The sequence below is a fragment of the Bombina bombina genome, chromosome 3 (assembly GCF_027579735.1).
Source record: "Bombina bombina isolate aBomBom1 chromosome 3, aBomBom1.pri, whole genome shotgun sequence".
Taxonomy (NCBI): Eukaryota; Metazoa; Chordata; class Amphibia; order Anura; family Bombinatoridae; genus Bombina; species Bombina bombina.
The window spans coordinates 653,386,037-653,410,159 of record NC_069501.1 but is presented as its reverse complement, the minus strand read 5'-3'; the positions used below and the strand labels follow the sequence as shown (position 1 = coordinate 653,410,159).

At 33.9% G+C, this 24,123-nt stretch overlaps 1 protein-coding gene across 1 annotated transcript in view; it reads right to left on the bottom strand.

Moving 5' to 3' along the window:
- Positions 1-19,807, bottom strand: part of DOC2B (double C2 domain beta) — a 1,640,761-nt gene extending 1,620,954 nt beyond the window's left edge. Inside the window, exon 1 of the mRNA XM_053707380.1 lies at positions 19,489-19,807. Within this exon, the coding sequence (XP_053563355.1) occupies positions 19,489-19,807 (319 nt within the window). The remainder of the gene's footprint in view (positions 1-19,488) is intronic.
- Positions 19,808-24,123: the final 4,316 nt, after the last annotated feature.

The following is a 24,123-nucleotide window of genomic DNA, read 5'->3' as shown; positions in this document are numbered from 1 at the left end:
GGTCATAAGGTCAGAGCAGGACAAACTCTCTTTACAAAGGGATTTGCTAAAATTAGAACTATGGGCAAGTGAATGGAAAATGAGATTAAATATGGAAAAATGCAAGGTTCTACATTTTGGAAGTAAAAATAAGCAGGCTACGTATTCTTTAAATGGGACAAGACTTAGCCATTCACAGGAGGAAAGGGATTTGGGAGTAGTAATAGATAACAAGCTAAAGATGGGTGCACAATGCAGGGCAGCGGCTTCAAAGGCTAATAAGATACTAGCATGTATTAAAAGAGGCATTGATTCAAGGGAGGTAAGCATAATTCTGTCATTATATAAAGCCCTGGTAAGACCTCACCTTGAGTTTGGAGTGCAGTTCTGGGGACCAATTGCTAAAAAAGATATTGCAGAACTAGAAAAAGTTCAGAGAAGGGCCACAAAGCTAATAAGGGGATTGGAGAAATTAACCTATGAGAGGCTAGCCAAACTGGGTCTGTTTTCTTTAGAAAAAAGACGCTTGAGAGGTGACATGATTACTTTATATAAATATATTCAAGGCCCATATACAGAGATGGCAGAAGCTCTGTTTATTCCAAGAAAATTGTTTCTGACAAGAGGTCATAATTTAAGGTTGGAGGAAAGGAGATTTAATCTCCTGCAAAGGAAACGTTTTTTCACTGTAAGAGCAATAAAATTGTGGAACTCATTACCAAAGGAGGTAGTGAATGCCAATACCATAGATACATTTAAAAATAGTCTGGATACATTTCTGTATATAAACAAAATTCATGGATATGATTGCTAGTATTAAATGGGTCACATTTTAATGGGGTTATTTAAGCTTAACTGGAGCTTTTTGTAAGTATTTTAGATTTGTATAGGTTGAACTCGATGGACTTCAGTCTTTTTTCAACCTTATCTACTATGTTACTATGTTACCAGTCCGATGCTCTTCGCACCGTACTTGACGCGCATGTTTTTGACAGCTTTTTTGATAATTAAGGAGATCGTATTCAGGTCCACAGGAGCAATGTCTGGCGGTCTGGCAAGCGTATTGACGCCTGTGAATGCAACATAGTTGACGCTTTAATAAATAGGCCCCATAGGGTGGAGTGAGACAAAAGGTTTACCGGTTCCTTGTCTAAGCCTAAAGTATTGTCTGCAGTTTCAGCAACAGTGAGGAGAGGTAACCACAAGTTTATATTGGTGTACATTCTAACAGAGCAACATATTTTAAGCAGAATGGGAGTCAACAGAAAAGTCTTGGAAATAGCAGAGGGAGGAGATGATCATGGAGGAGGACAGATGTGACCATAGGTAGATTAAAGTAAGTATTTTGAAAAGTATTTAAAGATTAGTGTGAAATGTATTTAAATGTAAGGTTGTTTGGAAGCTTGGTAGGTTAAACTAATTACTTTTAATTCAATAGTTTACAGGGAGACAGTATAAGAACTCTAATACTGATGATTGTTGAATTAGATAAATTAATTTGGCAGTGGTGCATATGATAGATTGGTGATGAGAATTTGAAAGGTTACCAATAAGTGGGTTGTAGAAATTGATTAAAAAAACAATAACTTTATGTATAAGTTTTTATTGATATAAAATGTATTATAATAGACTAAATTACAAAGGAGTCTTCACTACCCATAAAGAGTACTTTGCAGCTATAACAGCAAAGTCACAGCCTTTAGGTTAAGTGCGAAATCAAAGCTGGTTGGATTTGACCTATCAATATTGTAGACACAGGACAAGATTGTAGTTTTAGGTTGTGATAAAGGTAACTCAAATAGCTGCTTTCAGATTCCTTTTTATGGAATTCACATTATAAGTGTTGTCTATTAGCTTGTAGGGTTGTTGAATTTAAATAAAACACATTCTATTTCTTAGAAGATTAGAAGATAATAAGTATTTTTAACAAATATACATTAAGCAAAAATAATATATATATATATATTTTATATATATATATATATATATATACAGGTGGCCCTCGGTTTACAATGGTTCAATTTGCGCCGTTTCAGAATAACAACCTTTTTTTCAGTCATATGACTGTTATTGTAAAGCATTGAGAAGCAGTGCATTAATTAAAATAGCCAGTAGGTGGAGCTGTCTGCTTGTGTTGCAGCAAAGATATGCAAGCCAAGAACATAAGCAGGCTGAATTTAATCAGTGTAGCTAGCTAGACCTGAGCTATCGAGCAGCTTTCAAAGGAACAAGATCTTCCTGTCTATAAATCCGTCCAGATTGGAATGCATAGAAAGAACTGTTTGCAAAAAAATGCAAGTAAAGTCTGTGTTGTGTGATTTTTTTTTTTAATTAGGTTTATAATGCTGTTTTAGCAAATGTTTTTGTTCATTTAACTTAGTTTAATTATATATTCTGTGTTGTGTGATTATTTAATTAGGTTTATAATGCTGTTTAGCATTTAAAGTCTTCATTTCAAAGATTTAAAAATAATGTATTAGGTGTTACTTATGACAATTTTGAGAGGGGCCTGGAACCTAACTCCCTCACTTACCATTGACTTACATTATAAACTGGGTTTCAATTTACAACGGTTTCGATTTACAACCATTCCTTCTGGAATATATATTGTATTTCAGATATGCTATTTACAAAATGAAAAGAAATCTTTTGAATATTCTAAATGGCTTATTCCTTCACAGATGTCATAGGCTGATATCGATAAAGATATCTAAAGCCTTTTTTAAGTGAAGCAATTATAGGAAACAAAGCTATGTGTATGCCCAGTGGTACTTTAAAGGAGTTTATAGACATTACTGATGTGTGCTTCAAAGCAAACCCAGCAAATCATATTTTCTTTTTATTTGATGATGATGATGATGATGATGATGATGATGATATTAGCAAGCATACATTTCAATGACATCAGTTTAAATATGAGTGTGGATCCAGGTTTACCTTAATGCCTTATAATTTATTTATTGTATATGTATTAGTGCATTAACAAGGATGGCCTGTAATTGGCTGTTCTAGCTATGAAAATCTTTTTTTTACAAAAATATACCTAGAATATAATGATGTATAACAGATTTGCCAACAAGGTAAATTGTAGTAGATTAACAGATGTCTTAGTGATGATCCACAATCACAAGGTTGTTGTGTGATAGCTGTTTCCCATCAAACACTTCTGGCTAAATTTAGATACAAATGTGTAAAACAAAATATAAATGTATAAGCTGTACCTAAATTCTTTCCTAATGTAGAAAAACAGATATTACTTTATGAGTAGCACAAGCACAACACAACATGAAAAACCTAGTAAACACAACACAGATTTATCAATGAGAGTTGTAACAAATAAGAAGACACAAACTCACTAATGGGAAGTTGCATTATACACACACAGCTTAAAAGCAGCTACAATCCTGACATAGAGGTTCATTGTTGCAGCATCTAAAATATTATCAAGTGAAGGTTGTTATGGAAAGGTTTAAAACCAAGAGAAAAATATTTTGTTATGCACCATAGGAGAGAGTGGTAAATTAAAGGGACATAAAACGCATACATTTTTATCCATGACTCAGATAAATCATACAATTTCCACAAATAAAAAAAGAAAAAACAGAAGCGCCGACATGGCCTAGTAATGCAAAGATAAGTGGCTCCAATAAACACAAGTGTGATGTAACATAACATCATTATGTTACATCACACTTTGGTCTAGTGTATTTATAAGTGTATTTATTTTTATATATTCACTCCAATGTATATATTTACCTTTATTATGTACAAAAATATTTGTTTGATTTGCTCTCAGAATAGCACTGGTAGTGGGGCTCTGCACAACTACCAAATGTTATTTATTTATGTCATCCCTGGATAATTATGTGCATTTAAGTGGGAAAACTTTTGTCTGCTTATATGTTTTTGAAGACTGCAGTGAATGGATTGTTTATAAAGGTTACCATACCAACTAATTATACACAGTTGTGATTAAGGAATTGTCTTAATTGTTGCACCTATCAGATTGTGTTCTCATTATGCATATCCTGATAAATAGCAAGTGTATTTTCAATATGAAATATATTTTTTAGCCTGAGGGAACAGCTCTTTGTCAGCCGAGAAACGCGTCGCTTTTTATTAAAGTTTTATACATTTTAATACACTTGCCCTTTGGTGTATTTTTTTGTGAGTACATAATTGGGCTGTGCTGCTATTAGCAACCTGAGGAAGACCAGGACCTGCTGGGAGTTTTCCAGTCTGCTGGGCGACTGTTAGGTCCCAGCCTGCTGTTAATGCATATGGAGGTGCATTGGATCTTGTAAGTTTATTCTTTACTTACTTGTCTCTCTGTCTTAACAATACTGGGCTATGTGCATATACTTTGTGTCCACATAGGATATCTACTATCAATCCCCTCAGGGACATCTTCTGGGTATTCACTTCAATCCCACAGTGAGCTGGACCACTGCGAGGCTCCGGCCTGCATCAATAGCACCACAGGGTGCGCTGCTCTTGTGAGTATACATCTGGATTTGTGTTTATTGGAGCCTCTTATAGGGACAGTATACACTCATTTTCATATAACTGCATGTAATAGACACTACTATAAAGAATAAGATGCACAGATACTGATATAAAAATCCAGTATAAAACTGTTTTAAAACTTACTTAGAAGCTGTCAGTTTGGCTCTGTTGAAAAGGTAGCTGGAAAGCCCACTGCAAGTGGCAAATTAGACACTCCCCCTCCCCCTTCTTTTACACAAACAGGAGCAAGCTGGAGAAGGTAGCTGACAGTATTCACATAAAACTTTAGGGCTTGGTTAGGAGTCTGAAAATCAGAGCAATGTTATTTAAAAATAAGCAAAACTATACATTTATTTAAAAAAAAAACTTTATGGGCTATATAAATAGGTCATCTACAAAACATTTATGCAAAGAAAAAATGAGTGTATAATGTCCCTTTATCTTTGCATTACTAGGCCATGTCAGCGCCTCTGTTTTTTCTTTTTTCAGTTATCTAACATCATAGGAAGACCATCCTACAACCAAGAGCTGCCACACACTTTTTTGGACTATTGTACATTGGAACTTGTTTTCCACATATCTCTTATTGACATTGTTTGATACATATAGTGCTTGTAGAGTTGTATATCCATTTTCTCTTTTTCCTTTCACACTACTATTTTTTGTCATTTGTGTTTGGAGGCGCCCCCTAAGGGTGTGGTTTTTGCTGGGTTATACCACACGCTCAACATCAATAATTTCCACAAATTTTTAATTTACTTCTGTTATCAATTTTTGCATCGTTCACCTTGGTATAATTTGTTAAAGTAGCAGCAATGCACTAATGGGAGCTAACTAAACACATTTGGCGAATGAACGACATGTGTGCAACCACCAATCAGCAGCTAGCTCCCAGTAGTGCATTGCTGCTCCCTAGCCTAGATAATGTTTTCAACAAAGGATACCAGGAGAACAATTCAAGTTTAATAATAGAAATGTATTGTAACTGTATTTAAAAGTGCATGTTCTATCTGAATCATGAAAGAAAAAGTTTGAGTGTTATGTTCCTTTAACCAGTAACCTTACTGATAGTTAATTTGGTCTTATTAAAGTGTCACGTTTTTAATACCAAATTAATTGCCAGCTGATAGTGACATTGTTAACCAATATAATAATATAATTCACTATTTACATAAATCAACATCTAAAATGGGTCAGACATATGAGCAATATAATATTTAGGGGGACTGTGTTCAATAAATACTTTTTTTTACTAAACACTTATATATAGGAACCCTACATAAATGTTGATAGATATATGGGCATCAAGTTCTTTACACAAAGTAAACATTTCACCTATACCACTCAAATTGATGCTTTTATTATATTATGTGACACTGGTCAAAACACTTTTACCTTCTCTGTAATTGCCAAGTACTAGTTACATTTTTTGACAGTTTATCGTCATTGTCAGGACGTTTCTCAATGCTGTTCCTACTAGGTGTCAACTAGCATTCCAAATATAAAATTATATCAAAGAAAAGATATTTTTATATATGTTATCAACAACTTTTGTCACATAATTCCAACTGAATTATTACAGTCTGTGACAATTAGGTGAAGGGAATATTGTAGATCTACTTTAAAAACTTTTCCTCTTCCAAATATTTGGATTTTTTTCTTCTTAGAATGGAAAATCTTCAACACCAAGCAGGTACTTGCAGGAGTTGGTTGTTGACCGCGTTTAGCAGCCATATTGTTTTGACCCTGTTTGAAAATTCCATTTGTTGTGCTGCATATTAACCTATAGATTAATCTAACACAATACCACACTTTCATACTTTCTGCTGTATTTTATGCTGACCAAAATGTAACAATGTACCTGTCTATGTCCTGAAAAACATCCACATCTGCTAAACCACCGCTGACTGTGAGCCACCACCTGTTACACTGCAAAATGCTTTTTACAAGCCCAACTCTTTAGAAAAAAAAACACCAGCTGGTTGTGTTGATGCCACTTAAATTGATTTTGATGCTTCCAATTAGGGTTACTAAAGAAAGGATGGCAACATGAACAAATTGTGTGTTTCACACCCTTTAATGTTATGAATATGCACAATTTAAATTCCACATAATACTGAAAACAACGGGAGTCATATTTATAGTGGGCAAACACTCTTGTACTTCAACAACAAAGAAAAACAATTGACACATGTAGAGGTGAGTCAGTAATTAGTGCTGCAAATAGCCCAAATTAGGTTCACATAATCATTAGCTTCATGGTAAGGTGACTTCATATGCACTGCACATAAAAATTAGTGATGCTGCCACGTTTATTAGAGGATAACTCCCCAGAGAATGGCAGGATCAGTGCTAAATACAAAGCAGTTTTAATTGTTCAACAACTAGAAATAAGGGACAACATTTAATTGCTGAATTATGTGTGAAGTTAAACTTAAATTAATTATTGTTTAATAGTTTATTTTTTGTCAGTGGCATTGAAACATCAGCATTGCAAACAGTTGCATTGTATCACTGGTCAAGGTTTTCAAAACAGAGAGGAAAATAAATTATTATGTATTTATTTATTTATTTTTATTGTAATAACTTTCCATACAGTAGTGTCTCTATTTACACAGGAGAAACATAATGTAAATGCATTCTGATCGTAGCTGTTGCTGTTTATAAACTATTTAACACAATTATCATCCTTATTTGTATTATTTATTTGTTGCTTATTATTATTATTCTGCAAACATTTCACAACTCTTGTACAACTGATTATAGTGTTTTTATAGAACATATAACAAATATTTTTTCCACAGAAGCATATAAATGATAATAACAACTGCTTGTTAGAGTTGATAATCTTTAAAGACAGTCGATTAGGCAGTCACATATCCTCAATACTTTAGAATAAGCTGAAGTAGTGCATTAATTTTACTTAGAACAATAATCTTGCTTTAATGGTAATAATCTTTTTTCACTAATTGGTTTGGTGACAGGTCTAATCCTAATGCACATTTTTTTTTCATTGGAGTAATTGCAGTGAACCATTGCTCTGGGCAACAAACTAGATTCATTTGTAAGACCCACATCATTAACCATCTTAGCAAATCTCCTGCAGACACCCATGGTTTTATATAAAAAAGATAAGCTGCCAATGACCAGTTACGGATGCATTCAGCCATTATACATCTAGTTTAATAGAAACAGCATTTTTTTAGATGACCTCATATCGATCCTCAAGTTACATCTTTTGCCTTTTCTGTCAACATCTGGGAAAACGAGAAAAAAAAAATGCAAAATTTTGCTGGATACCACAAGAGAGGTAGAAGGAATAGTTTTTGTCTATTTTATATAGTATTAAAGGGACAGTGTGCAAACAATAAGTCATCCATTAGAAAGACCAGCATCTTAATATGTTGATTTTGATTATTTTGATTTTATATGCTTGAAATAAAAATGTGAAGTAACATTTGTATCAACTACTAATGCTCAAAGTCACTTGTTACAAATACTAACTAGTTGGTAATGGCTAATGCTGATTGGCTGATACTCACATCCTATTAAAGCTCATTGGTTTCTAGGTACCTATAAGTCAATGAGCATTACTAGTGAGTGCTCAATTAATAATGGCTGACCTGTAATATTTTTCCACTTTAGGTGTTCCCAGTTATTGTTATACCAGCTGAAGAATATTAAACATATAGGAAATTGCTCCTTTAGGTTAATGTCTGTATTTTAAATGGCTGATTTTGCTTATTGAAATCAATCCCATTTGTTCTCAAGAACATGCCCATTGAAATAGGCTGAGTTTGCAAAAAGGGTAGACCTCCTTATATCATTCTCTTTCTACACAAAGACAATACTTAAGTATTTAAATGTTCATTTTAGGTGGTGGTTTACCAGATATTTTAACTGCAAAAATAAACATAAGGGAGCAATTTGCATTACATGTAATACTCTGCAGCTGGTATTACCAGTCTTAAGAACATGATAAGAGCACAAAAAATACAGTACAATGCCCCTTTAAATTAAAACAGTGTTTATTTTATATATACAGTACATGCTGATTTTCCTTTGGATGATATAACATTTGTCATCAAAATTATTTGTGTGAATATGTATAGAAAAGAAAGCAACAAGTTGAAGCCTAAAAACTTTAACAAAGCTAAGACAGAATTTATTGATTACACAACAATCAGATTTATATATGTTATAGTAAGTTTTATAAATATAGGACTCCATTTATCAAAGTATCAAGGCTAGAAGACAGCATTGTGTTGCTCATATTTACCATTGCACGAGTAGCTGCTCATGCAACACCCCCCTGGTCTTGTGAAACCAATTGCTCAAGATCAGGGACTGTCAATCACCCTGGTCAGATTAGTCCATGGTTGATTTTAAACTGCCAGCTCAGAGCTGGTCGGTGTCAAGAAACAGTTGTCTGATGACAGCTGCTTCTAAACTATTGGCTGCAGGCGCGCTCATGAGAACCTGAACCAAAGGAGCTCCAAACAAAGCCGGGTTGGCCTACCAGGACACCAGGATATGTTCCGGTGGGCTGCCGCAACTGTGGCTAAACAGCTACAAATTAAGTGAGTGGTGCTGATAGTGAGGTGATATAGCTGTATCGTCTCTATCATTTTCTCCTCTTAACTAGACGTATTAAGGTCACAAAGTATTCCCTTGCAAGTTTTTTTTCCTAGACCATGTAACATTTTAGTAGCCCTCCTTTAAATGGTTTCTAGTCTAGTCAAGTCACACTGTGAGACAGAGGAACACGAGGGTCTTCTCCAGATCACACTATGGATACTAATTTTTATACTGTAAGTCATGGATGAAATTGGTTTAGAGGGTAGCTATAGAACAACAATCTAATTTTTTTTTATTACAAATATAATTTAATTCTGAAATAAATATTGGCAGAAGGAGTATCCCAGTAAGACCCTTTAAAAAAAATGTGTGTGTGCATTCTATGGACTAAACTGAGATAGGGCTGTTCCTGGGTTGCTTATTATTCCCAGTCCTGCTCTGCATCCACAGCTTGATAAATGGAGTCCATAACCTCTAACATGTAGCTGACTGCCAAGTGTGCTTGTTTAAATAGTTCAGAGACAGATTTACTTTTGTCCCTGGTGAAAACTTTAAAATGAAACTATTCTTATTTAACAATTTATTGATCTACAATTACGTTTTAAAGTTTCTGTAATCTATGTATCATCAATCTGTAGGATATAAGATATTCTGGGGTTTAGTTTAAAGGGATATCAACCCCAATTTTTCTTTCATGATTCAGGTAGAGCATGGGATTTTAAACAACTGCATAATTTATTTCTATTATCAATTTTTCTTCTTTCTCTTGGTATAATTTTTTGAAAAGCAGGGACGAATGCAAGAGCATTAGATTTCAGCACTATTTCCTGCCTTGTAGTGCTCCAGATGCCTCCCTAGATATCTCTTCATCACAGAATATCACGGGAACAAAGCAAATTTTATAATAGAAGTAATTGGAAGGTTTTTTAAATTATTTGCTGTGTTTGATGTTTGGGTTTCATATCCTTTTAAACAGGAGTAAGACTGCACTGTTTCAATTCATTGTTAAGAATCTGTAAACTGCCCACCTAGATAGCATAAAACCAAGAATCCAAGAAAAGGGGATAACTGCAGTTTCCCCACTGAAGGACGTGTTTATTGGCTTCCCATCTCTGTTTAGCCAAATAATACAGTATTTTATCCACCACAAATGTAATACTTTTAAAACAGAAATGGGTTACATATTAATCAATAGTTTCTGCATTTATAGATAAAGAGGAGTCACAGTATAGTATTTTATGTTTCCTAGAAATCAATGTTCCAGGAAATTATAACAGCAAAGCAATTTATGCGGTGTTTAATTGTACTACTACTTTTATTACGGAAGTTAATGCTGCTTTGATGGGTTCAGTATATATATATGTATATATATTTAACTTGCACTGCAGAATCTATTGCTGATCCACAATTAAATGATAATAATAATTAATACTTTTTATTTAGCAAGTTTTCATATTTGTTTATGATTTTTAGTGTTTAGTTTTCTTTATGCGTAGGTATAGACGGAAAAAATTAATCCACAGAACTGTAAATATTAAACTGTATAATCAATTGAAACAGGAGAATGTAAGATTATTAAGTCATCAGCTTGCATCAATAATATACTAAATTGTTTAAGCAGTCAATTATGTAAGTTGTCCAAAATAATTGGATATTTCTTAAAAATAACCAAGAAATGTAAAGTCTTGCAACAGATAGTTAAGGAGTTAGCAGGAGTTCCAGAACTGGAAGTGATTTTGTTGAAAATAAATATTTTTGTCCAAAAGTTTCAAGATCTAAGGCAGCATGAATACAGTGGTAAATACTTCTTGCTGTCTTTATCTCTGTTTGAGAAAGAACTAAGCAGAATAGAGCAACAGATGTTCTTCTCTTGATTTAAGCTACAACCTTTTTTTTACTCTTCTATATACATTAACATAAATTTTGTTTTCAATTATAAATGTATGGGATACTTCTCCGTTTTACTTTTATATGTTGCACTAGATTACCAATAATCTGACTAATATTTATGATATTAAATTAGAATACATTTTCCATTACATCTTGCAAATCAAGGATATCAACACTTGATAGAACATTTTCACAACCCTAATACAATGTAAGGAAAATACTTACAGGTTTTTCCTGTCTGCTATAACCTTTCTTCTGCTCATGAATTTTCTTACTGACTTCCCAATCACACCTCATAATACTGTAAAAGTACATGGCATGTAGCAGAATATCTGAGAAAATTTGCTTAAACTGTCAGTGGATTTAATAAGGTTTGCACATTAAAAGTGAATTTAACAATTTTTGAAGGAAAATATTTTGGAAACTTTCTAGAAAAACGGTACTTATAGACTATCTCATTCCTGCACCTACCTGGTCTACTGGTGAAGAGTTACTTAACTCTCAAGCATGTAAACACATGCCCTCTATAAGATGCAAAAAGTAGATAATAAATAAAAATGAAAATGCCTATAGGATTTTGAGAATCTATAAACTCACAGTTTTGCATAAACACAGTAATATATACTTTTCCCTATAATCTATGGTTTATAAGACCTTTGAATCCATCCATCCAAATAATTATTTCTTTATCATTTCTCATGACTTTACACTGCAAAAAAGGTAAAAAAAAAAGTTATATGCTGCAACCCTCACTGCTGGTATTCAAATCCATCAAACTTAATTGAATATGTTTTCACGTGATGTTTGAATGTAATAACTGTACATGTTTACTATCTTGAAAACTCAGGTTAGTTTTTTTTTACATGGCACATCTTGGTTTGGGCATCTTTTTTAAAAAAAAAAAAAAAAAAAATTCTACATGTACAGATCACAAATTATGTTTAATGAACATCTCAGTTAAATAAAAACCAAGCATTGCCCCACCCCTGTTTTCCCCTGTTTACCAACTCTACATAGGAAAAAAAAGATATTTCAGTAGTTGAAAAGACTGGAATCCAGGACAACCTGAAGTCTAAAACCATAATGGATTCGAATGGGTCCAATTATGTCTTCTAAAACATGTATAATTATAACTCCAGAAGCATATAAATGAGATACTAAAATAGGAAACTATGAAATAGTAGTACTTTTTATTTTATTTTTTATACAGGTGCGGTGGCTCTTGATGCACTGACTCCAGCCTGAGTCCACTCCTTCTGAAAGTCCCCAGCACTTTTGAATGGCCTTTTCCTGACAATCCTCTCTAGGCTGCGGTCATCCCTGCTGCTTGTGCACCTTTTTCTTCCACACTTTTCCCTTCCACATAACTTTCTATTAATTTGCTTTGATACAGCACTTTGGGAACATCCAACTTCTTTTGCGATTACCTTTTGAGGCTTTCCCTCCTTATGGAGGGTGTCAATGATGGTTTTCTGCACAACTGTCAGGTCAGCAGTCTTTCCCATGATTGTGATTCCTACTGAACCAGACTGAGAGACCATTTATAGGCTAAGGAACCCTTTGCAGGTTTTATGGCTTAATTAGCTGATTAGAGTGGGACACTTTGAGCCTAGAATATTGCACCTTTTCACAAAATTCTAATTTTCTGAGATTGTGGATTTGGGGTTTTCATGAGCTGTAAGCCATAATCATCACAATTATGACAAATCACGGCTTGAATTATCTTGCTTTGCATGTAATGAGTCTATATCATATATTAGTTTAACCTTTTAAGTTGCATTAGTGAAATAAATTAACTTTTGCACGATATTCTAATTTTTCGAGTTTCACCTGTATAGGCTGGGAAGATAAAAGAGACTTTGGACATGTGATACAGAACATTTAAACATAGGTGATAAAGTAGTTGGTAAGGAAGAATGAAACTTCTGAGAAACACATGCTGTAAACAATATCACAACACCTGTTAATTGCTCAGTACTTAACATTAAGGATAATACTATAATGAAATTTTGGGGTTAGATTAGAACTATCCTGAATACTGTAGATGAGGAATATTATTTAATATCTATACAGATATACAGACACCCCCTTACACACAAACATATATATATATATATATATATATATATATATATATATATATATATATATATTGTTTTTTTGTACTAAAAAAATATTGTGCTGAGTAATTTTAAGAAAAGTAAAGGGACAAAGTTACTTACAATGCTTGATATAGTTTGCAGCCCCCACTTGTGAGTATTTACAGTGCATGATGATTACAAATATTTTACCTTTTATGAGATGAATCATATACTCCACTCTTGCGTGACTTTTAAAAATAAATTAATTGCGTTCAGTGTAATCTGACCTTGTCTACTGTGTATCAATTAGGATACAATGGCCCCTATTTATCAAAGGTCTTGCGGACCTGATTCAACAGTGCGGATCAGGTCCGCAACACCTCGCTAAATGTGGAGAGCAATACGCTCTCCGCATTTAACATTGCACCAGCAGCTCATAAGAGCTGCTGGTGCAACGCCGCCCCCTGTTGACTCACGGCCAATCGGTCGCCAGCAGGGGGTGTCAATCAACCCGATCGGGTTGATTTCCGGCGCTGCTTCATAAAGACCGCTGGCGAGTCTGAAGACTCGCCAGAAACACGGCCCTTCAAGCTCCATACGGAGCTTGATAAATATGGGCCTTTGACGCTTGATCTATCTGGACATATGAATATCCCTTTTTTGACATCAGAAGATATTAGACAAACAAGTAGATTGTCTATCATAGGCACAGGTTAAATGTACAAGTGTTTGCCCTTAGACCATGAACGAAAAAGCTTTGAATCTTTATGAAATTTTTAGGGCTATTTAGTCTAGTGTATGACTATTAAAAATAAATAAAAATAAAAATCCGCTGTTTTGTGGGACTTAAACACGTAATGCTTAATACAGCTTGATGCAGTTGGACAATATTTCATTGTTTTTGTAGTTTTTTTGTATAATAATGAAACCAACAGCTGAACACTATGCAATATATATTCAATAATGATTGGTTAGTGCTTTTTTAAAGCATCAGTTTCAATTCCTAATTTAGTTGTAGATATCAAATGTTTTTATTTAATATTTTAACATATGAGGTTTTAGCGCTGCAGAACCTGTTGGCGCTCTACAAATACCTGATAATAATAAGGATAAATGTTTTATGCTCTCTCTAGTTTTCATTAATTCCATTTTTTAGGGGCCAAATACAACTACTTTTTTACATTAATTTGGTAGTGAACATATCTTCTGGTATTGGTACATTTTATATGTCTGCTGTTTTTTTTTTTTTATTCCACTATGAATGTACAAGCAAATAACATAGATTTCTGTAGATTTTCAATCAATTAGAAAACCAAATGAGCTTCCCATACCTGCTGTGCTTTGAAGCTTCAGCAATATTGTACTGGCATGAGGGAGTCCATGTTTAAAACATATTGTACAAGCAAACACTGAGGAACTGTAAGCTTCATGTGCACATCCTTACCTAGAATATCTTGCTTTAGTGGGAACATATTTGCTGAGTTTTTCTATGGAAAAGTTCTCTAATATGATTTATTTTATGATTTATTATTTATACATTTTTATTTTAATTAGGAATTTCTTTCCTCAACTATTTTTCTTACCATAACTTAGTTTGGTATATTTATAGACACAAACATGCACATGTGTATATCTAGTAATGTGTTATTTATTTGTTTGCAATATAAGAATATATCTTTTGAGGCTTTCTCTGCGGAATTTAACCTATATGCCAATATTTAACGTATGACTGGAGAGCCCAAAACATATATTGAGACTTATCTACCAGTAGATATCTAAGCGCTGGCCAGTAGATCTCAGGATTGTTTTACAGTTAGCCAGTTTCCCTTTTGCCAGTAATGACAGTGTGGACTCAAGTTAAAGGGATATTTTAGTGTAAAAATAAAATATTTTATTTCATTAGAGCATTTTATTTTTAAATAACAGTTTCTTCTTCGAAAGGGTTAAACACATAGTCAATATTGCACTCCTGGGACATCCCTTTTCTGCTCCAGATGTAGATATGGCCAGTGGAGCATCTGCATGTATACCTGCTTTCTATTTGTTTACCAGCTTTATCTTCATCTGGAGTAGCACAGGAATACTTCTTTGGATATGTATTTAACCCCTTTAAAAAACAGTAGAATATATATATTTTTAAAGTAAGAAATACAGCATTTTATTTTTACCCAATAATTCTCCTTAGCAAATTATAATTATAAATATGTTCTGTGTAAATATAGTCTGCATCACAGATTTCTCAATTAAGAATGTGCAATACAGGCAAACTCAGTTTTCCTTTTGTTCAGCACATGGCGTACCAGATACGACCACCCTGGATGCATTTTGTAATGAATAATGCAAGGTACATAATGACAGTGATTTCACAGCTCTGGGAAGAATACCTGTTACATGTTTGAGTAAACAGCATGATTCCTATAACTTATTAGGTTAATCCAGGACTGACTAGCAAAATTAGTGTCAAATGCTTGACTGAGAGTTGAACAATTTTGCCTGGTACTTATGAATGGTATTCTTGTGGTAAGTATGAAAAGGAAAAGAATCTGAAAATAATACATAGATCTGTTTTCATCTGTTTGCTGTAGAAGTGGCTCAGCTGTTGGAAGCCTCCTGGTAATAACAGATATATGAGTTTCAAATACAAACCTAGCCATCATATAAACCATTGTATCTTGGCAAGCTGAGATGAAATACTCATTCAACAAACACTGCCCCATTATCCCCACAAATGTGATAGCTAATAATGATTGAAATGCTGGGCATCGTGTGAAATGACTAAAGAAACTAAAGTTTGTTCAGAATAGATACAGCAAAGCAGTATTGAAATAATTTAAGCATAAATAGCTGCATAAGATATTTCTGTAATTCAGTAATGGAACTTGTAATGGAACTTGTATGTTCCCAGTGAGTTATGTCTTATAAAGAATACATTGATACAAGTTCCAGTACATCTATTCAAGTCTGATTCTTGAACGTTTCCACTTCTTACCACCTCTTTTGGAAGACTGTTCCATGCGCTAGCTAGGGATGGGCGAATGTTTCGCAACAATCGAAAAAATGAAACAAATTTTAACACATTCGTTCGAATCATATTTCAAATGTTTACATAACATTCTAACATTCGATTTTCTAATGTTCGGTTTCGAATTTTACGATTACATTCGAAAATATTTGTTTCGAAAAATTCGAATTTATATTTGTAATAGTATTTCTAATGCTTTCTTTAAATGTAATATTCAAATTGTGCAATATTCAAATTAAAAAAATTCTAATTGATATGTTTGTAATAGTATTTCTAATGCTTTCTTTAAATGTAATATTCGAATTATGCAATATTCTATATAGAAACATTCAAAATGATATATTTGTATCTAATATGTATCAATTTACTAAATTCCCTCCCTACCAAACGAACTATTGAACTTCTGAATAGTATTTGTTAAATAGAATGTTACATTCGAAATTTCGAATGTGGACATTAGATATAATTATAAACATTTGAATTCAAAAGTGACATTCTAAAACTGTAAATAGCATTCGATTATAGAATTTTTAAGAATATTCGTTCTTATCAACATTCGGATTTATAAATCAAATTTCGGTAATAACATTTGTTCTAACATTCAAATTCGGAAATTTTAAATTTCCGAATTTGAATGTTAGAACAAATGTTATTGCCGAAATTTGATTTATAAATCCGAATGTTGATAAGAACGAATATTCTTAAAAATTCTATAATCGAATGCTATTTACAGTTTTAGAATGTCACTTTTGAATTCAAATGTTTATTTACACATTCGCCCATCCCTAGCGCTAGCCATCGTTTCTGTAAATAAATGCTTACACAAATTACTCTAAAATCTGCTACCCACTATCTTTTTCTTGTGTGACTCTTTGATCTTAAGTTTTATTTAATATTTTTAGCATGCTGTAAAACCACAAGTGACACCTTGAGAATTAACCTAAAATGGCAGCCATGTGTATAAGACACAACTTAATAAAATAGGTAATGGAATATAAAGTTTCATGAGAAAAACTAGTAATATTTTGAGATTTGGGAGTGTGTAAGTGGTGGAACGAGTATGTTTTGGGGATGTTATTGAGCAATTGATTGGGAGTCTTGGCATTCTGAGGGTTTGAGTATACCTTGTTGGGTTTGGACAGAACTGGGTAAGGGTCAAGACAATGAAGGAGGAATGGATGAGGCAAATAGAGTAGGTTAGAGCTGCCAATTCTAGATAGCTCCTGCCTGTGAGTTCTGCATTACCTTAAGCGCCAGACAAAACACCATCTGAGTGAAAGTACCTATAGGTAGTTTCCTTATTTGCCTAACAACAAATAAGACATTTAGAATGATAGCATTTTACAAGTTGAGCATTTTATAATTCTAATAAAACAGTTATTTTAAACCACAGACAAAAGTAGTAGTATAGTCAATATAGTATCACTGGACCAAATTCCATAGGGGTAGTTTTAAATCAACATTACACTACATCCCAGAGTCTTATTTCAGAGAGAGTAAAGATGCATGAGAGAAAGTGCTAAGACTAATTGAGATCATGTATATCTTCTAAGACCACTAAAATATGGGTAGAAAGGAGCAGGAAAAGGGACTGAGTAAACTTTTTATAACTTATCCTAAAATGTAGCATGCAGGGTCAGGCATTATTCATGGACAAAATAGAAGGAATGTTATTAACCATACAAATACAATTCATTTCAGCTTCTTAATGAAATCATTCCTGAAAAAAAAGATTTGCAACCTTTAACTTCAATCTTACTTAACTAAAACTTATCAATTGTATGTTACTGTTCTTATTTTCTAATACATATATGGCTGCTATATCTAGTCAGGTTGAAATCCTAGGTTTAGAAAAAGGATTTTAAAAATTCTAATGGGTAAAAGTCTGACCAATAATAAAGGTATACAATTATTTTGCTGTCAGTGCACGATAAGGATAGTAATAAGAATGCTAAAGACAGACAAGTGAAATGAGTGATTCATGTCATGTACATTTTCTTAATGTGAATTATTGATTATCAATCTTTAAGCCCTACCCAGATTCTTATTAACATTAAAGGGACTATTCTATTTGTGGAATAAATTACCTGGTTTAATTTTTTTCTGATTCTTCACCCTTCATCTGGGAATCACACCTGACTTTGCATAGCAGCATCTGAATAACAGGCTCTGTAGATCCCTGAATCTATTACGATTGCATTCAACAGTTGCTGACACAGAAATATTGCTCTCCTTCACAACAACAGACAGCAGATTTTGCTATACAACCATTCAGAGTTGTTATTGAAGAACAGATCTGACAAGCACCTTAAGCTGATCAGCAGCAGCTTTAGGATGGCTGTAATTTGGAACTAAGCAATAATTCTTCATCCAGCCAGGCAAAAATAAAGGCAGCGTTCTCACTACAGATGAATATGTAATAACCTGCTTTTCACCAAAAGCAACTGGTGGATTGTGTTGTCCTGGTCTCATACATGTGCAAGCTGTACTTGCCACCAGTGTGTCCTGCCTTACACTAAATAGGTAATCAGACAGTAAATAAGTATGCATACCCCAGTATTTTATATCGTGTTTTTAATACATTTATTTAAAAGAAAAAAATCTCCCATATCATATACACTCCTGTTTTGTGCTGGCCCACAGAATTGTAAGCTAAGAGCCATGCCAATATGTGTATATAAATTTAAAATAAATTGAAGCAAATATATTTAATACATTTTTATGTTAACGATTTTTTTTTTTACTATTTATCACAATACTGAACACAATGCATTTTTTAATACATGGTTGATTATCATACTTTTCTAGAGTGTCAGCTCTTTGTTGCAGAGGTCATTATCTCTTGTAAATTTGTTTGTATTTCTTTGGAGTAATGTTTTGTATTGCTGTGAGTCTCATTTATATTTGTACCCCTTGTTCATGCAGATTGTGCCTCTTTATTTATTATTGTACCCCCTATTCAACACTATGGAATGTTATGGTGTTTTACAAATAAATGATAAAGATGATAATGATGATGACAATAACAATAATGTAGCTATTAGTTTGTGGGGCTTCTGGAATAATATCCATAAATTATTATAAATGACAAATGATGAAAGGACCCACAACATTGCAGTTTACAACTGTGCATAGATGCTGACAAAAATGTATATTAGTTACATTTAAAAATGAATAAATAAATTATATATATATATATATATATATATATATATATATATATATATCTATATATATATATATATAGTCCCAAATATAAGCAGGCACTCACCGGGTTTAAATGAACCAATAGTTTAATCCAACAAAGTGACTTTATTAGGGTTTTACCCCTGTCCTCAGACTCATACCATAAAAAATAAATAGATAATTAAATAAATAAAAATATATATATATACACAAAAACTATATAAAGTAAAAACACAGATAACTTACTGCAGTCATCTGAGTCATACCCATCCAGATCAACTTCATCATCTCGTTTCGCAGGCGTCGTAGAAGAGGCTCCGTATGCGCCAAATAACTTGTCCACATCTTCTTCTTCCTCCTTGGAACTTTCTGATGGACTAACTGAAGGCTGGCTCACATTAGACTTCAGAGAGTTGCTGCGGCTAACCGTTGCAGGCATACCACGAGGAAACCGAGGGAAATAATCCGAAATTTGTTTAATTGGCTTGATGGGACCTGGACATACATCAATAGCCATATGCTCCTGAATGCTAATGGTCATTTTCTCTCCTTTTCTGTGTGTCATGCATGCAATTCTACTCCTTAACCCAAACCAGAGAATGGATTGCAGGGAGAATAGCTTCTTGAAGTTTAGCTACATACAGAGGCAAAGATACCCTTTAGCAAAGCAGGTCACAGGTGCTGTGGCAGACTATGTTGCTCTTTCTCTTGGACTTTAAGACACCTTTTGCATACTGCCTGTAGCCTCAGCAGCTACAAACGTTCTTTATCCTTCCAGTGCTGCTGCTAAGCCCTAGCATAAGCATAAGTGAGAGGAAAACTGACAGCAGGCAGGAGAGGGTGTGTACTGGGTGATGTCACTTGTTAGCAACCAAGCAAAATACAGGAAGCAAAGGAATGAGGGATGGGTTAGGTGCACTCTGTATCTCCCTACCTTCCAACCTGCCAGCATCTTAATTACAATCACTGCCTGTCAGAATTAGATACAACAAAGCAAGGCTCGCTTCTCTTAAACAACTTATCATAATAAGACTGTAAATACTGTGCCTCTTATAGAGCACTTACTGGTGCCTCTTACAGAGCAGTTACTGAAGATTTTTGTCTTCTGCTAATTTGCTGGGAAATAAAGATGAAATCAAAGATCACTTTATCAGGAAAAGGTTGACCAATGTTGCAATGTTTACTATATAACACTTGATTTGCTACTCAAGGCTTGCAATGTAATATTGCTAAATGAGCACAGCATAGATTTATTGATTGTGTCACCTTTAACCACCTTCTTTCAAAGGATAAATTAAATGCTGTCATTTTAGCTCAGCTTAACTGTGCAAATCAAAAAGTGATATTTTTGCTCTGTATGTGTAGTGTTTGCAAGTGTGTAGTGTTTGTGTAGTGTGTAGTGTTTAATGTTTGTCGGTGTGTGTAGTGTTTGTGTGTGTGCATGTGTAGTGTTTGTGTGTGTGTGCATGTGTAGTGTTTGTGCGTCTATGTAGTATTTTTTGTGTGTGCATGTGTAGTGTTTGTGTGTGCGTTTATAGTGTTTGTTTGTGTGTGCATGTTTAATATTTGTCTGTGTGCTTATGTAGTGTTTGTGTGTGTGCATGTGTAGTATTTGTGTGTGTGCATGTGTAATGTTTGTGTGTTCGTGTGTAGTGTTTGTGTATGTGTGTGTAGTGTTTGTGTGTATGTATGCGTACGTAATGTTTGTGTGATGAGTGTGTGTGATATCAAGTTATTGATGAAAACTTTTTATGTTATGATAAGTTATAAATGCCCAAATGCAGCAATGTAAATGTTTATTAACAGATAAAGGGATCCTGTCATTCTTTTCAGTGGATAAAGAATTCTGAACTTTGGCCGGTATTGTCAGTGTGTCCCCTAAAGTTCTATACCGATACCACCTAAAAAAAAACATTAATCTCATGATTTTGTAATTGAAAAAGTGAAGTGCTCACTTTAAAAATTGTAATTTCGAGATTTTAGTCTTTCTATGATGGGTTAAAGGGTCTGTATGTTTATTGATTATTGATCTTTTGTAATAGTGTGTAGTGATGCTTATAAATGACATGTGCTAACATAATGATTGTGATTTGCTGTGTCTTCTTCAAAAATCTCTATGCTGATTATGTCCCAGTTCATAATCCATTAGAAGGATATGGGTGTGTTTGTTTGTTGGGCTATCGAATTGGCTAATTTTTATTACCGTAAAAGTACTTATTATTTATTTTTTAACTTTAATTGATCAAGCAGGGAGCATTTGAATCTCTTAAGTGATGTTTCATCCAAACTGGCTGGGATCATTTCATTGTGTTTCACCTACACTATATTCAAAACGTTTTGGGGTGTTTGGTTGAAAAGTTATGTCATGGCTTTATCAAGTCCTTTTAGCTGTGGAATTTCAATAAGTGAAAATGACCTTTAAATGTGTTGTTCAGTTATGATAATTGGGACCAAAATGAAACAGGACTGGCACATATTAAGTATAGGCAGAGGCGGCTCTAGGCTTTGCGAGGTCTTAGGCGAAACTTAAATATGAGGCCCCACTGACGCCAATAATGAAAAAAAATGCAAGCAATAGAAAAGAACTGTATAAATTGCATATGCTATAACAAGCCCTAAATCCTATGAACTTAGAATTCACAGTTTCTAGAATTGTATTTGTCTCATAACCAATTATTCTTTAGTCAAATATCTATATAAATACAATGTATGCAGCTGTACGTGTGTAAATATGAAATAAATATGTCAGCAAAGGTTGTAAAGAAAAATAAAGCAATCTGTTTACAACATATTATGCCCCCCAGTCCCCCTGTAATCATTTATGCCCCCCCCCAGGATATTATGCCCCCCACAGCCCCCCATCAATACATTAATGCCCCCACAGCCCCCTTCAATACATTATGCCCCAAGCCCACCTGTAATAAATTTTACCCCCAGCCCCCCTGTAATAAATCATGCCCCCAGCCCCCTTGTACTAAATTATCCCCCCAGTCCCCCTGTAATAAATCATGCCCCCACAGCCCCCTTCAATAAATTATGCCCCAGCCTCCCTGTAATAAATTTTACCCCAGCCCCTTGTAATAAATCTTGCCCCCAGCCCCCTTCAATAAATTATGCCCCATAAGAAGAGTTGGAGTGAGATGGAAGAATGAGTGCTTGCGGCCTTCAGGGAAACATGGTAGAGGGTCTGTCCTGTTTTGGGGCTGCATTTATGCCGGTGGTGTTGGCGATATTGTCCCAATTGATGGGATCATGAATGCTGAAAAGTACAGACAGGTTTTAATTAATCCTGCCATTAAGTTCCTTCTGAAAAGCGCCTGATTGGGAATGGTTTTATTTTTCAGCATGATAACGATCCTAAGCACACTGCTAATGCAGTGAAATTATATTTGAAAAAAAAAACCAGCTGACAGTCATGGAGGTCATGGACTGGCCTCCAAAGAGTCCCGACCTTAATATTATATAGGCAGTATGGGATCCTCTGGACAGAGAAAGAAATAAAAGAAAAATCTAAATCTAAAGAAGAACTTTGGGAAGTGCTGAAAGAAGCCTGGTATAATATACCATAAGATTACTTCAGAAAACTTCAGGACAGTCTCCCCAAAAGAGTTTAAGATTTAAGGGAGGTCACACTAAATACTGACTTTTGCCCGAAGAAGCCATTTTGTTCTGAAGACTTTTGCACATTACTGTATATATATATGTGTGTGTGTATGTATACATGTGTTTATATCCATGTCCATATAAATAAATACATAAATGTACATGTATACACATATATACATACACACATACATACACCTATTTAGACACACACACATATACAGTATATATATATATATATATATATATATATACTGTATATATATATATATATATATATATATATATATATATACAGGTGGCCCTCGTTTTACAACGGTTCAATTTACACCGTTTCAGAATAACAACCTTTTTTTCCAGTCATGTGACTAATATTGAAAAGCATTGAGAAGCAGTGCATTTATTAAAATAGCCAGTAGGTGGAGCTGTCCGCTTGTGTTGCAGCAAAGCAAGTTGAAATTTATCAGTTTAACCAGACCTGAGCTATCAAGCAGATTTCAAAGGAACAAGATCTTCCTGTCTATAAATCAGTCCAGATTGGAATGCATAGAAAGAACTGTTTGCAGAAAAATGCAAGTGAAGTCTGTGTTGTGTGATTATTTTATTAGGTTTATAATGCTGTTTAGCAAACATTTTTGTTCATTTAACTTAGTTTAATTATATATTCTGTGTTGTGTGATTATTTTATTAGGTTTATGATGCTGTTTAGCATTTAAAGTCTTCATTTCAAAGCTTAAAAATAATGTATTAGGTGTTACTTATGACAATTTTGAGAGGGGCCTGGAACCTATCAACCTCACTTCCCATTTGTTTCAATTTACAACGGTTTCGATTTACAACCATTCCTTCTGGAACCTAACCCCGACGTAAACTGAGGGCTACCTGTATATATATATATATATATATATATATATATATTAATACAAAATATTGTCCTTTCCATTCAAAGCTCTTGTCATATAACATATACCCTTATTAAAAAAAAGTATGAATATTTATATGAATAATTTTTATTATAAATGAGAGTCACACTTAATTTTAATGTATTTATCTTGTGTTTGGTGCATACTTAATTTAAGCCCTAACCCTTTATGTGAGGTCTTCAGTCACGCAAAATTGACAAGCGTAAATTTTGATTGCTCTTAGCAGTACGTGCTTACTTTCAAGTTGTAAGTTAGCGTGACCACGATATTGCAATATTTTGCCGACACTAATGTTAATACACCACTAATCTAGCCCAAAGGAGGTGAAATGACACCAAGACTTTTTCTAGAGACT